Consider the following 12,542-nt stretch of genomic DNA (forward strand, 5'->3'; position numbering starts at 1 on the left):
TGGATGTTTTGTGGTATTATTCTTTTTTGTTTTTCTTCTGTCACTCAGTCGTGTCTGACTCTTTGTGACCCCATGAACTGCAGCGCGCCAGGCTTCCCTGTCCTTTACTGTCTCCCTGAGTTTGCTCAAACTCATGCCCATTGAGTTGATGATGCCATCCAACCATCTCATCCTCTATCGTCCGCTTCTCCTCCTGCCTTCAGTCTTTCCCAGCATCAGGGTCTTTTCCAGTGAGTTGGCTCTTCACATCAGATGACCAAGGTATTGGAGCTTCAGCTTCAGCATCAGTCCTTCCAGTGAATATTCAGGATTTATCTCTTTTAGGATTGACTGGTTTGATCTCCTTGCTGTCCAAAGGACTCGCAAGTCTTTTCCAACACCATAGTTCAAAAGCATCAAAGTTTTGGTGCTTGGCCTTCTTAATGGCCCAACTCTCACATCCATACATGACTACTGAAAAAACCATAGCTTTGACTAGATGGACCTTTGTCAGCAAAGTAATGTCTCTGCTTTTTAATATGCTGTCCAGGTTTGTCATAGCTTTTGTTCCAAGCAGCAAGTGTCTTTTAATTTCATGGCTGCAGTCACTGTCTGCAGTGATTTTGAAGCCCAAGAAAATAAAGTCTGTCACTGTTTCCATTTTTTTCCCCATGTATTTGCCATGAAGTGATGGGACTGGATGTCATGATCTTCGGTTTGTGAATGTTGAGTTTTAAGGCAGCTTTTTCACTCTCTTTCACCTTCATCAAGAAGCTCTTTAGTTCCTCTTTGCTTTCTGCTATTAGGGTGGTATAATCTGCATATCTGAGGTTGTTGATATTTCTTCCAGCAGTCTTATTCTACTTTTAGTTTTAATGACTGAAGTGTTAATAGAACAAGAAATACATACTTGGGTTAGAAAAATCCCCAATACATCAAAGGCTACAGAATGTGAAGTTTCTGGCTCTGTGTTTCTGGGTCCCCAGCCTCTCTCATCAATGGTAGTTGCTCTTCCTAGATTTTTCTGCATCCTTTATGAAAAATCCTCCTCCTCCCTTTAAAAATACAAAATGGAAAATACTCTGCTGTGTAATCTCCTGTTAAAAGTTAACTGTTTATCTTAGAGCAGCCGCTCGTGACCTTAACTGCATATGGGAAGCTGCTGCTGTGTCGCTTCAGTCGTGTCCGACTCTGTGTGACCCCAGAGACGGCAGCCCACCAGGCTCCCCCGTCCCTGGGATTCTCCAGGCAAGAACACTGGAGTGGGTTGCCATTTCCTTCTCCAATATGGGAAGCACCAGGGAACTAAAATGGACAGATACATGGCCCGACCCTAGACCAATGGTCTCGAATCTCTAGGGTGGGGCCTGAGTGTGAATTTCCCAGGTGCTTCTAACCTACAACCTGGACTGGGAACTACTGGCTTAGACTGTAACTCTGATTCTGAAAATTAGAATAGAAGGAGGAACTACATATAACCTGGTGACTTTTGGGACACACGCAACTGCAGGGGAGAGTTTGATGAATTCTCTGGACTCTTGGACAGATTTACCAATAATATCCCGAGTCTTGAAAAAGTGTATCAGCTCTGGATAAGACATGGCACCTTTCTTAGGGCAACTAGAAGCCCCCTCATTGCTAGTCTTTACCTTGAACTCAGAGATAACTCTTTTCTCCTCCTTTTATACATGTATATTTTAATGAAAATTGAAAAACAGTACAACCCCAAAAGAGACAGGCATGCATACATTTTTATAGATATTTTCAGGTGGTAATGATACACTGTCTAATAGTCCCATAGAGAAATAAGTACGCATAATTCCTACATCTTGGCTAGCATTATGTATTATCACTTTATTTTATTTCTTACAATCTGATGGGTGAAAGCTATATATACGAACATGTATTGGATTAGCACTGAGGTTGGATATCATTTTATATGACTCTTTGTAGAGACTAGGTTAGTTGGGCTAGGAATTAAATTTATATGAGAAGCTGCTACAAGCACACCTCAGAGATATTGTGGGTTGGGTTACTGACCACCACAATAAAGTGAGTATTGCAATAAATTAAGTCACATGAATTTTATTATTTTTTGGTTTCCAAGTGCGTAGGAAAGTTATGTTTAATGATGCTAAAGCTGAAACTCCAGTATTTTGGCCACCTCATGCGAAGAATTGATTCATTGGAAAAGACCCTGATGCTGGGAGGGATTGGGGGCAGGAGGAGAAGGGGACGACAGGGGATGAGATGGCTGGATGGCATCACTGACTTGATGGACGTGAGTCTGAGTGAACTCCGGGAGTTGGTGATGGACAGGGAGGCCTGGCGTGCTGAAATTCATGGGGTCGCAAAGAGTCGGACACGACTGAGCGACTGATCTGATCTGATCTGATAGTCTATTAGTGTGCAATAGTATTATGCCTAAAAAACAATGTAAATACATTAAATAAAAAGTACTTTGTTGCTAAAAATGCTAACTATCATCTAAGACTTCAATGAGTTGTTAATGTTTTGCAGATAGAGACTCTTGTTTCAGTCACATCTTTAGGCTTCACTTCTATTTCTAGTTCTCTTGCTATTTTCACCACATCTTCAGTTACTTCCTCCACTGATGTCTTGAATGCCTCAAAGTCATCCACAAGGGTTGGAATCAACTTCTTCCAAATCCCTGTTAATATTGATATTTTGACCACTTTGCTTGAATCATAAGTGTTTAATGGCATCTAGAATAACCATCCTTTCCAGGAGGTGTTTAATTTATTTTCCCCAGATCCATCAGAGGAGTTATTATCTGTGGCAATCTTAGTCTTAGGAAATGTATTTTTAAATAATAAGGCTTTTAAAATAATAATAATTTAATTGAATAATAAAATATTTAAATAATAAGCCAAAAGTATTCCTTGATCTATGGGCTACAGAGTGGATGTTTTGTTAAGTATGAAAACAACATCAATCTCATTGCACATCTCCATCAGAACTCTTGAGTGCATTGTCAATGAACAGTAATATTTTGAAAGGAATCTCTTTTTCTGGGTAGTGGGTCTCAACAGTGGGCTTGAAATATTTAGTAAACCATACTGCACTCAGATGTGCTGTCATCTAGGCTTTATTGTCCCATTTATAGAGTGCAGAGAGAGTATATTTAGCATAATGCTTAAGGACCCTAGGATTTTTGAAATGGTAAATGAGAACTGGCTTCAACCTAAAGTCACCAGCTGAATTAGTGGCTAAAGAGAGAATCAGCTGGTCCTTTCAAGCTTTGAAGTCAGGCATTGACTTCTCTTCTCTAGCTATGTGCATCCTAGATGGTATCTTTCTCCAATATAAGGCTGTTTAATGTAGCCATCTTTGTTAATTAGCTTAGCTAGATCTTCCGGATAACTTAATATAGCTTCTACATCAGCACTTGCTGCTTCATCTTGAAATTTTATGTTATAGATGAGAGAGTCATTTCCTAGGCAGATTGATAAGAAGTCTAGGGGACCCCAAGGAGAGAGGGGTCTGGAATTCTCAAGGAGGAAGAAAGGACAAACTTTTTTTTCCTTCTACATTCCTTAGGATTATGTAACAATAATGTATCCTGCTTGAGGACAGTCTCTGGAAAAAACCTTCTGGCTAATCCTGTTATCTTAAAATGTAAATTATGGGAGTAGGTCTAGTGAGGTCTTTACAACCTCCAGATATTCTTTTGATTCACTGTAATAACCAATTATGAGTTTGAGTGAACTCCAGCAGTTGGTGATGGACAGGGAGGCCTGGCATGCTGCAATTCATGGGGTTGCACAGAGTTGGACACGACTGAGTGACTGAACTGAACTGAACTGAACTGAATAACTAATTAGAGAGTCTATAACTCCATTGCTAACACTAGCAAGGGGGTACTCTTTCTGTCCCCTTCTGATCCCTATGTCAGAAGCTTTCTGTGTCTCCTTTATACTTTAATAAAACTTTATTGCACAAAAGCTCTGAGCGATCAAGCTTCGTCTCTGGCCCCGGATTGAATTCTTCTCCTCCGGAGGCCAAGAATCCTGGCGTTTTTGCATGGTTCAGCAACAACCTTTCATAGAGAAGACTTCTTTTCTTAAACCTCATAGACCAACTTCTGCTAGCTTCAATCTTTCCCCCGCAACTTCCTCACCTCTCTCAGCCTCTCAGTTCTTCATAGAATTGAAGGTTGGACTTTGCTCTGGATTAGGCTTTGGCTTAAAAGAATGTTGTGGTTGGTTTGATCTTCTATTCGGACCACTGAAGGGCTTTCCAGGTGGCGCTAGTGGTAAAGAACCCACCTTCTACTGCAGGAGACATAAGAGAAGCAGGTTTGATCCCTGGGTCAGGAGGATTCCCAGAAGGATGGCATGGTGACGCACTCCAGCATTCCTGCTAAAGAATCTCCATGGACAGAGGAGCCTGGCGGGCTACAGTCCATGGGGTTGCAAAGAGTCGGACACGACTGAAGTGACTTCATGCACACACCAGACCACTAAAACTTTCCACATCATCAATAAGACTGTTGTGGTTTCTTATCATCTGTGTGTTCACTAAGTAGGACTTTTTATTTGCTTCAAGAACTTTTCATTCACATGCACAATTTCATTTAACTGTTTGGTGCAAGAGGCCTAGCTTTCAGCCTGTCTCAGCTTTTGACATGCTTTCCTCACTAAGCTTAATCATTTCTAGGTTTTAAAGTGAGACTTATGACTCTTCTGTTCACTCTGACACTTAAAGGCCATCGTCAGGTTACTAATTGACCTGATTTCAATATTGTTGTGTCTCAGAGAATAGGGAGGTGTGAGGAGAGGGAGAGAGATGGGAACAGCTCATTGGTAGAGCAGTCAGAACACACACTACATTTATCAGTCAAGGTCACTGTCTGATAAGGGTGTGGTTTGTGGTGCCCCAATTATAATAGTAACATCAAGGGTCATGGATCACAGATCGCCATAACAAACATAGTAATGATGAAAAAGTGCGAAATATTGTGAAAATTACCAAAATGTGACACAGAGACTTGAAATGAACAAATGCTGTTGGCAAAATGGTAGTGATTGATTTGCTCATCACAGAGTTACCACAAACCTTCAACATGTAAAAATGCAGTACTGCAATGCAATAAAAAGTGCAATGAAACGATGCATGCCTGTATAAAGAAAAAACAAAACAATGGAGGCAACGCAGCAGTGTTCCACTTTACACTCTGATTTAAGTCTCTGTTTAATGTGCTTTAATTATTATTCGTTCCTCGTCCATCATCTTTTCTGCCCACATAGTTTCCTGACATCCTTCAACAAACAGCTTCCAAGATGGCCGGGACTTTGCCCCCTAAAGAATTCCTCCAGGCTGTGTTTGAATCTGTTCGGAACAGCAGTGCGGAGAAGCCCAGCCGTGACCCCAGTCCTGGTGAGTGTTTCTGGAGTATCTGAGTCTGTGTCTGGCAGCGGTGTTTTGGCTGAGTTCCTGGCATCAGGCGGACTCCTTGTCCCAGGGACTGGATGTAGTGTTTGCAAAACAATGAGTAGCAAAAATCCACAGGGCAAAAATCACATCTTTGTAAAGTGATTTGAAATCATATCGTGTTCTCATCAGTTAGGCCAGTAGGTTTAATGGGTGAACATGTGCAACAAACATTTCAGAACAATTGATTTAAGGGCCAAAATGTCTGTGTGACTGTGAATTGCTGTGCTGGGACCAGGCTGACTGGATTTGAACGCTGGGGCTGCTACTTGTGGGCTGTGTGACTTTGGGTAAACTCCCCAGCCTCTCTGTGCCTCATGTTTCATCCTCTGTAAAATGAGGGTAATGAAAGCCCCTACCTCACTAGATTATTGTGAAGACTGGTGGGTTTAAACCTATGAAAGTGAAGTTGCTCAGTCGTGTCCGACTCTTTGCAGCCCCATGGACTATACAGTCCATGGAATTCTCCAGGCCAGAATACTGGAGTGGGTATCCATTCCCTTCTGTAGGGGATCTTCCCAACCCAGGGATCAAACCCAGATCTCCCGCATTGCAGGTGGATTCTTTACCAGCTGAGCTACCAGGGAAGCCCCTTAAACATCCTATAAACCTATAAACATGTCCACAACAGTGCCTGGCATGTAGGAAATGCTCAGTAAGTATTAGATATTAATACGTGTTATTGTACACCTATTAAGCTTAGACTTGTGCCCAGCAGGAGACAAAGTTAACCAGACCAAAGAATAATTGTAATAATGATAGTTGACAATCCATGCTGACTTTTTGTTTTTTGCAACAAATAATTTTTGAGCACCGACTACGTGAACAAAATAGAAATCCCTGCCGTCATAGAGCTTATTTTCAAATGGTGGCAGGGGCAAGATGGGGTGGGGTCGCCAGACAATAAATTGCAGACATAAGTGAAATACGAAGTGTGTTGTGTGATAAGTATCAAGAAGGAAAATTTGTTTGTTCTCTATGTCTATCTATGTCTGTATTCCTGCTTACAAATAGGTTCTTCTGTACCATTTTTCTAGATCCCACACATGTGTGTTAATACATGATATTTGTTTTTCTCTTTTTCAATCTATATGACAGTCTCTGGGTCCATCTGTGTCTCTGCAAATGGCTCAGTGTCATTCCCTTTTTATGGCTAATATTCCATTGTATATATGTGCCACATCTTCTTTATCCATTCCTCTGTTGATGGACATTTAGGTTGCTTCCAAGGGGAAAGAGGGGCTAGGAAGAATTGGGAGATTGGGCTTGACATATATACACTACTATGTGTAAAATAGGTAACTAATAAGAACCTACTGTGTAGCTCAGGGAACTCTGCTTGGTGCTCTGGGGTGACCTGAGTGGGAAAGAAATCAAAAAAAGAGGGGAGATAAATATATGTAGCAGATATATATCTCGGATTCATTTTGCTGTATAGCAGAAACCAACACAGCATTGTAAGGCAACTATCCTCCAATGAAATTTTTTTAAGAAGAAGGAAATTAAAGCAAGGACAGGAGTCAGAGAGTGTGGGGTGCAGGGTTGTAATCTGAAAGGAGATTGGTTAAGGAAGGTTTCACTAAGGTGACACTTGAGGAAAGACTCAAGGGAGTTGGGAGCGGGGCCAGTGGACATGTGAAGTTAGTGTCTGCAGACAGAGGAGTGGACAGGACTGGGGGAGGAAGGAGACATGAAGGGCGGTGTGGCTGGAGTGGAGCCTTGTCTCCCTGTAGAGGAGATCTTAAGGTGAGGGTTTCATGGGGCAGCAAGCACGGCAGCGTCACGGTTGGATTGATGCTCACCTTGGGTCCTCACCTCTGTCCTATGGGGTGGGTGGCATGGTTCCTCCCACTTTCGTAACAAAGGAAATGAAGTTTCAAGAGACTCAGAGATTCGGCCAAAGTCTCAGAGCTAGTAAATGGCAGCTCTTGGAACTGAACCCAAAGCAGGTGAAGATCACCGGCCCTCACGGCCCAACAGTCCAGTTGTCACAAGCTCCTCCTGTGCCCGTGGCTATGAGAAAGTAAGACTTTTCTCACCCGGGGAGGAGGCCCTTATCTCCAGTGCTTAGTTGGCATTTTCTTTGGTTGGTTCTGGGTATTAATTGCTGCTGTGATTGTAGTAACTAATGGATTGGCAGAACTGCTACTCAGTTTCACTTCGGTAAATTTTGTGTGTGTGTGTTGATTCATTCAACAAATATTTGCTGAATACCTATTCTAAGCCCTGGAAACATAGCAGTGATAAGCCCAAATCCCTGTTGTACTTTAAAACCATTCTTTTCTCCTCAATTCCGTACTTTTACTGGATCCTGCTTTCATTGGAAAGTGGGGCCAAGGGGGTCTGGGAGAGACGGTCTTTTGTCTTCTACAAGTGGGCTGTGATAAAGATGTTTGAGCATCAGACGTGTACCTTTGACCTGGTGCAGTTTTGCCTCTTGATTAATGTCCAATGAATTTCCATTGAAGATGCAGTGAGAGGGGTGTGGCCACAGGGCTCAAGAAATGTCCAGCCCTGGGTGGTGCTGGTGAGTCTGTGAGCATCAGGGGTTGTCAGCTACTAAGATGGGAAATCCAGGACTCCTCTTAAGACAAGGGGCCTGGTTTTCTCTTAGGCTGTGCACATCTGGGGCAGCTAAGGCAGTATCTCATTTGTGTATTGGTGAGTAAATGGTTTGACTAGGTAAGGTTAAGCTTATTCAAAGACTGACACGGATGGGTTTCTCCTGTTGCCAAGGAAAATGTAACAGACCCATTTCTTGTCTCTCCTGGGATGGGAAGGCCACAGCCTCTACCAAGACTTTTATGGCAGGTGGGTCATCTTCCCTTTCCACACTTAGACAGGAGCACATCTTCCTCATAATTCTGGAAGCCCTAACTCTAACTCTGGATTGCAAACTCAAATGCATGGGGTGGCTATGACAGGTAGTATAAGTAATAAAAATGGCTAACATGTATTGAGTGCTTACTGTATACTTGGCTTTATATGTAATGATATGTTTAGTCCTCGCAAAAATTCTGTAAGGTATTCAAAATTTTAATCCTCATTTTATAGACTAGGAGTACGAGGCACAGAGGGGTTAAGTAGCTTTGGATTTGAATCTAAAGCCAGAACTGTTCACCAGAGTGAATAGCTCCTACTGCCCAGTCAGAGGGATGCAAAGCTTCTACTGTGTGCGTGGGGCTTTGTACAGAATTAGCAAGACACGGCAGAAGTTTAATTCAAACTGGTCCCTGGGTGCCTGAGCTCAGCTTCTACCCTATACTGCTTCTCCTGGGTAAATCTGCTTGGAGAAGGACATTACTCACTTCAATAAAGAAGTAGACTCAGGGAATTCCCTGGCAGCCCAGTGGTTGGGACTCTACACTTTCATTGCAGGGGGCCTGGGTTCAATCCCTAGTCGGGGAATGAAGATCCCACAGGCCTCACAGCCAGAAATAAATAAATGAAAATAAAGTTACTGAAACCAGTGATCATGGGGGGCGGGGGAGGAGGAAAGACTCACATTTCCTGAAATTCCCTTTCGTCTGTTCCTTCTCCATGTCACCCATTCCTCAGGTTGCCATGGCATCATGGCTCCCTCTTCCGATGACATCATCAAGCTGGCCGAAGCCAATGCCTGCTGGGCGCCCGAGGACCTGCTCTGCCTGGAGGAGGACACGTTCCTCAGGAGCGTGGAGCTGCTGGGGGCCGTCAGGAGCTTCAGCCTGGCTCAGCTGAGGAAGCTGAAGGAGAAGGCAGTACAGGTGAAGCCCGCATCAGGGAGGAAGCCCTCACAGAGGGAAACCCAGCCCAGGGTCCCAGCCCTGCTGTGCACAGACCCATCTCATGGAGTTTGCACTTGGGTCATCTTGTTGGAATCCCACTGTGTCCGCTCTGAGCCAAAGCTGTGATCTGTGAGCCTGAGAGGGTTCCAGCTCCTCCCTCTCAGGGCTCTGTTAAGGATGGGATGAGATGTCTTGGCATCTAGAGGATGCTCCATAAATCAAATTTTGGGGATACCCTGGTGCCTCTGACTGAGGTGGTTTCCAGGAATCAAGCCTTTTCTTTCTCCACTTGGAGAACCCCACTGCTGCTTGCAGGAGGTTTTCTCAGAATCTGTTGCAAAGTCACCTGAGAACAGAGCAGAAAGGAATAAAAAGAGAACTGGAAGTAATTTGCCATCTTTATAAAGATCCCCTTGAGTGGCTTGTTTCAGCTGTTAAGATCATCGTGGACTATGTAGTTATGGTTGTGGGGTTAAGATATTAAATTCCTTAAAATGATAAGTCTGTTTTTCATATGAGTAATCCAAGTTTATTGTAGGCAAGTCAGAAAATAATAAATAAGAAAATCAGTCAATCTTTTACCTGGAGATAACTGGGTAGCTCAAACGGAAAAGAATCCACCTGCAAAGCGGGAGACCTGGGTTCGATGCCTGGGTTGGGAAGATTCCCTGGAGTAGGGCATGGCAACCCACTCCAGTATTCTTGCCTGGAGAATCTCTGTGGACAGAGGAGCCTGGCAGGCTCCAGTCCACGGGGTTGTAAAGAGTCAGACACGACTGAGAGACTACTGCTTTCACTTTCAAGCACTATTAATATTTTGGTATGTTCACCCGAAGCTTCCCAGACTTCTGTGTATGCATGTAAAATATATTTATATATTTCATACATGTATTTCATATATCTAACATATATATGTTACAAAAAATAGGATCATACTTCAATAGCTTCCTCTCCACACGAACAGTGTTCAGCACATATTATTATATATCAGAAATATAAATCTATATCAGCCTTTTAAAGAGCTATGTAATATCCTACTTTATGGTTGGTCTTTATTTATTTAACTAGTTGGTAGACTTTTAGACTTTATTTTTTTAATGCCTCCATGTATATATTTATACATATTTCTTTGGGCACTTGTCTTATTATTTACTTAGGCTAAATTCTCGGAGGTGGAATTTCTGAATCAAAGAGTATAAATGTTTTAAAAGCTTTTGATGCATGTAGCCAAATTTCCCTCTAAAAAGCATGTACCAATTTACATTCTTAACATCAACAAATGAGGGCATCCTTTATCCCATATCTTTCCGATACCATAAGTGATCATTCTTTTTACTCTTTGTCAATTCGATCAGCCTACTTACTATTCTTTGACTGTTGTTAACGTACATTTCTTTAATATGACTGAGACAACTTTTCTCATATGTTTGTTTCTTTTCTTGTGAATTTCCTATTCATGTTTTTGTCTGTTTAAAAAAAATAGTCATTATTTTCTTATTGATTTGTTTGAGAACTTTATATATTAAAGAAATTTGCCCCATGTCAGTTTCAAATACAGTCAGTAAAAGTGAAAGTGAAAGTTGCTCAGTCATGTCCGACTCTTTGCGACCCCATGGACCGTACAGGTCATGGAATTTTCCAGGCTAGAATACTAGAGTCGGTAGCCTTTTCCTTCTCCAGGGGATCTTCCCCACGTGGGAATTGAACTGGGGTCTCCTGCATTGCAGGTGGATTCTTTACCAACTGAGCTATGAGGGAAACCACAGTCAGTAGAGGTCAGTCTAATCTGGCTTTTTTTTTCACCTGAAGGTTTGGGACATACCTTCTTCCTGGAGAGAGTACCATATTGTTTCCCTGGGGCGCATTGCTCTGGCTTTTAATGAGAGTGAGCTGGAGCAGCTGGATCTCAGCTCCATTGATACTGTGGCTTCCCTCAGCCAGCAGACAGAGTGGACCCCAGGGCAGGTAAGTAGACATGCTGGATCTCTTAAGTATTCTATTTCAGTCTTAATAGTGTGTATATTTTCCTTTACAATCTAGAGCATACTTACAGTAGTCATTATAGCAACTTTAAAAGTCTTTGCTGCTGGGGACTTCCCTGGTGGTCCAGTGGTTAAGACTTCACTTTCAATGCATGAAATGTGGATTCAATCCTTGGCCAGGGAGCTAAGATCCTGTATACCTAACAGCAAAAAAAAAAAACAAAAAACAAAACACACAAAACATGAAACAGAAACAATATTGTAACAAATTCAATAAAGACTTAAAAAATAACTGTAAAAAATAAAAGTCTTTGCTGCTAATTTCATTATCATTGTCATTTCTATTTATTTATTTTTGGCTGCACTGGATCTTCACTGTTGCTCGTGGGCTTTCTCTAGTTGTGGTGAATGGGACTACTCGTTCCCGTGGCTTCTCTTGTTGCGGAACATGGGCTCCAAGCTCTTAGACTTAAGTAGTCGTGGTGCACGGGCTTAGTTGCTTCTCGGCATATGGGGATCTTGCCAAACCAGGGCTCAAACCCGTGTCCCCTGCATTGGCAGGTAGATTCTTAACCGTTGGACAACCAGGGAAGTTTATCATTGTCTTTTTGTTAGCTAATTTTCCCCCTAATTATGGTCATATTTTCTTATTTGTAAGTCTAAAAATTTTAATGGGCTAATGGGCATTGTGAATTTTACATCTTTGAGCACTCAGTTCAGTTGTTCTCCTTTGAAGAGTATTAGGCTTTGTTCTGGCACACACTTCAATTACTTTTAGATCAGTTTGATGATTTTGAGGCTTCCCTTTGAGCATTATAAGGGTGAATCTAGAGTGAGCTTCCAGCCCAGCGTTTCTCATGATGTACTCTGCATAGAAGTTAAATAAGCAGGGTGACAATATACAGCCTTGATGTACTCCTTTTCCTATTTGGAACCAGTCTGTTGTTCCATGTCCAGTTCTAACTGTTGCTTCCTGACCTGCATACAGGTTTCTCAAGAGACAGGTCAGATGGTCTGGTATTCCCATCTCTTTCAGAATTTTCCACAGTTGATTGTGATCCACACAGTCAAAGGCTTTGGCATAGTCAATAAAGCAGAAATAGATGTTTTTCTGGAACTCTCTTGCTTTTTCGATGATCCAGCGGATGTTGGCAATTTGATCTCTGGTTCTTCTGCCTTTTCTAAAACCAGCTTGAACATCTGGAATTTCACAGTTCACATATTGCTGAAGCCTGGCTTGGAGAATTTTGAGCATTACTTCACTAGCGTGTGAGATGAGTGCAATTGTGCGGTAGTTTGAGCATTCTTTGGCATTGCTTTCTTTGGGATTGGAATGAAAACTGACCTTTTCCAGTCCTGT

General features: G+C 42.3%; 1 protein-coding gene across 1 annotated transcript in view; it reads left to right on the forward strand.

Moving 5' to 3' along the window:
* OTOA (otoancorin) overlaps positions 1-12,542 on the forward strand; it is a 68,861-nt gene that overhangs the window by 42,130 nt on the left and 14,189 nt on the right. Inside the window, exons 21-23 of the mRNA XM_010837194.1 lie at positions 5,250-5,379; positions 8,992-9,179; positions 11,010-11,165. Of these exons, the coding sequence (XP_010835496.1) occupies positions 5,250-5,379; positions 8,992-9,179; positions 11,010-11,165 (474 nt within the window). The remainder of the gene's footprint in view (positions 1-5,249; positions 5,380-8,991; positions 9,180-11,009; positions 11,166-12,542) is intronic.

The sequence above is a fragment of the Bison bison genome, unplaced genomic scaffold, assembly GCF_000754665.1.
Source record: "Bison bison bison isolate TAMUID 2011002044 unplaced genomic scaffold, Bison_UMD1.0 scf7180017864072, whole genome shotgun sequence".
NCBI classification, from domain to species: Eukaryota; Metazoa; Chordata; class Mammalia; order Artiodactyla; family Bovidae; genus Bison; species Bison bison.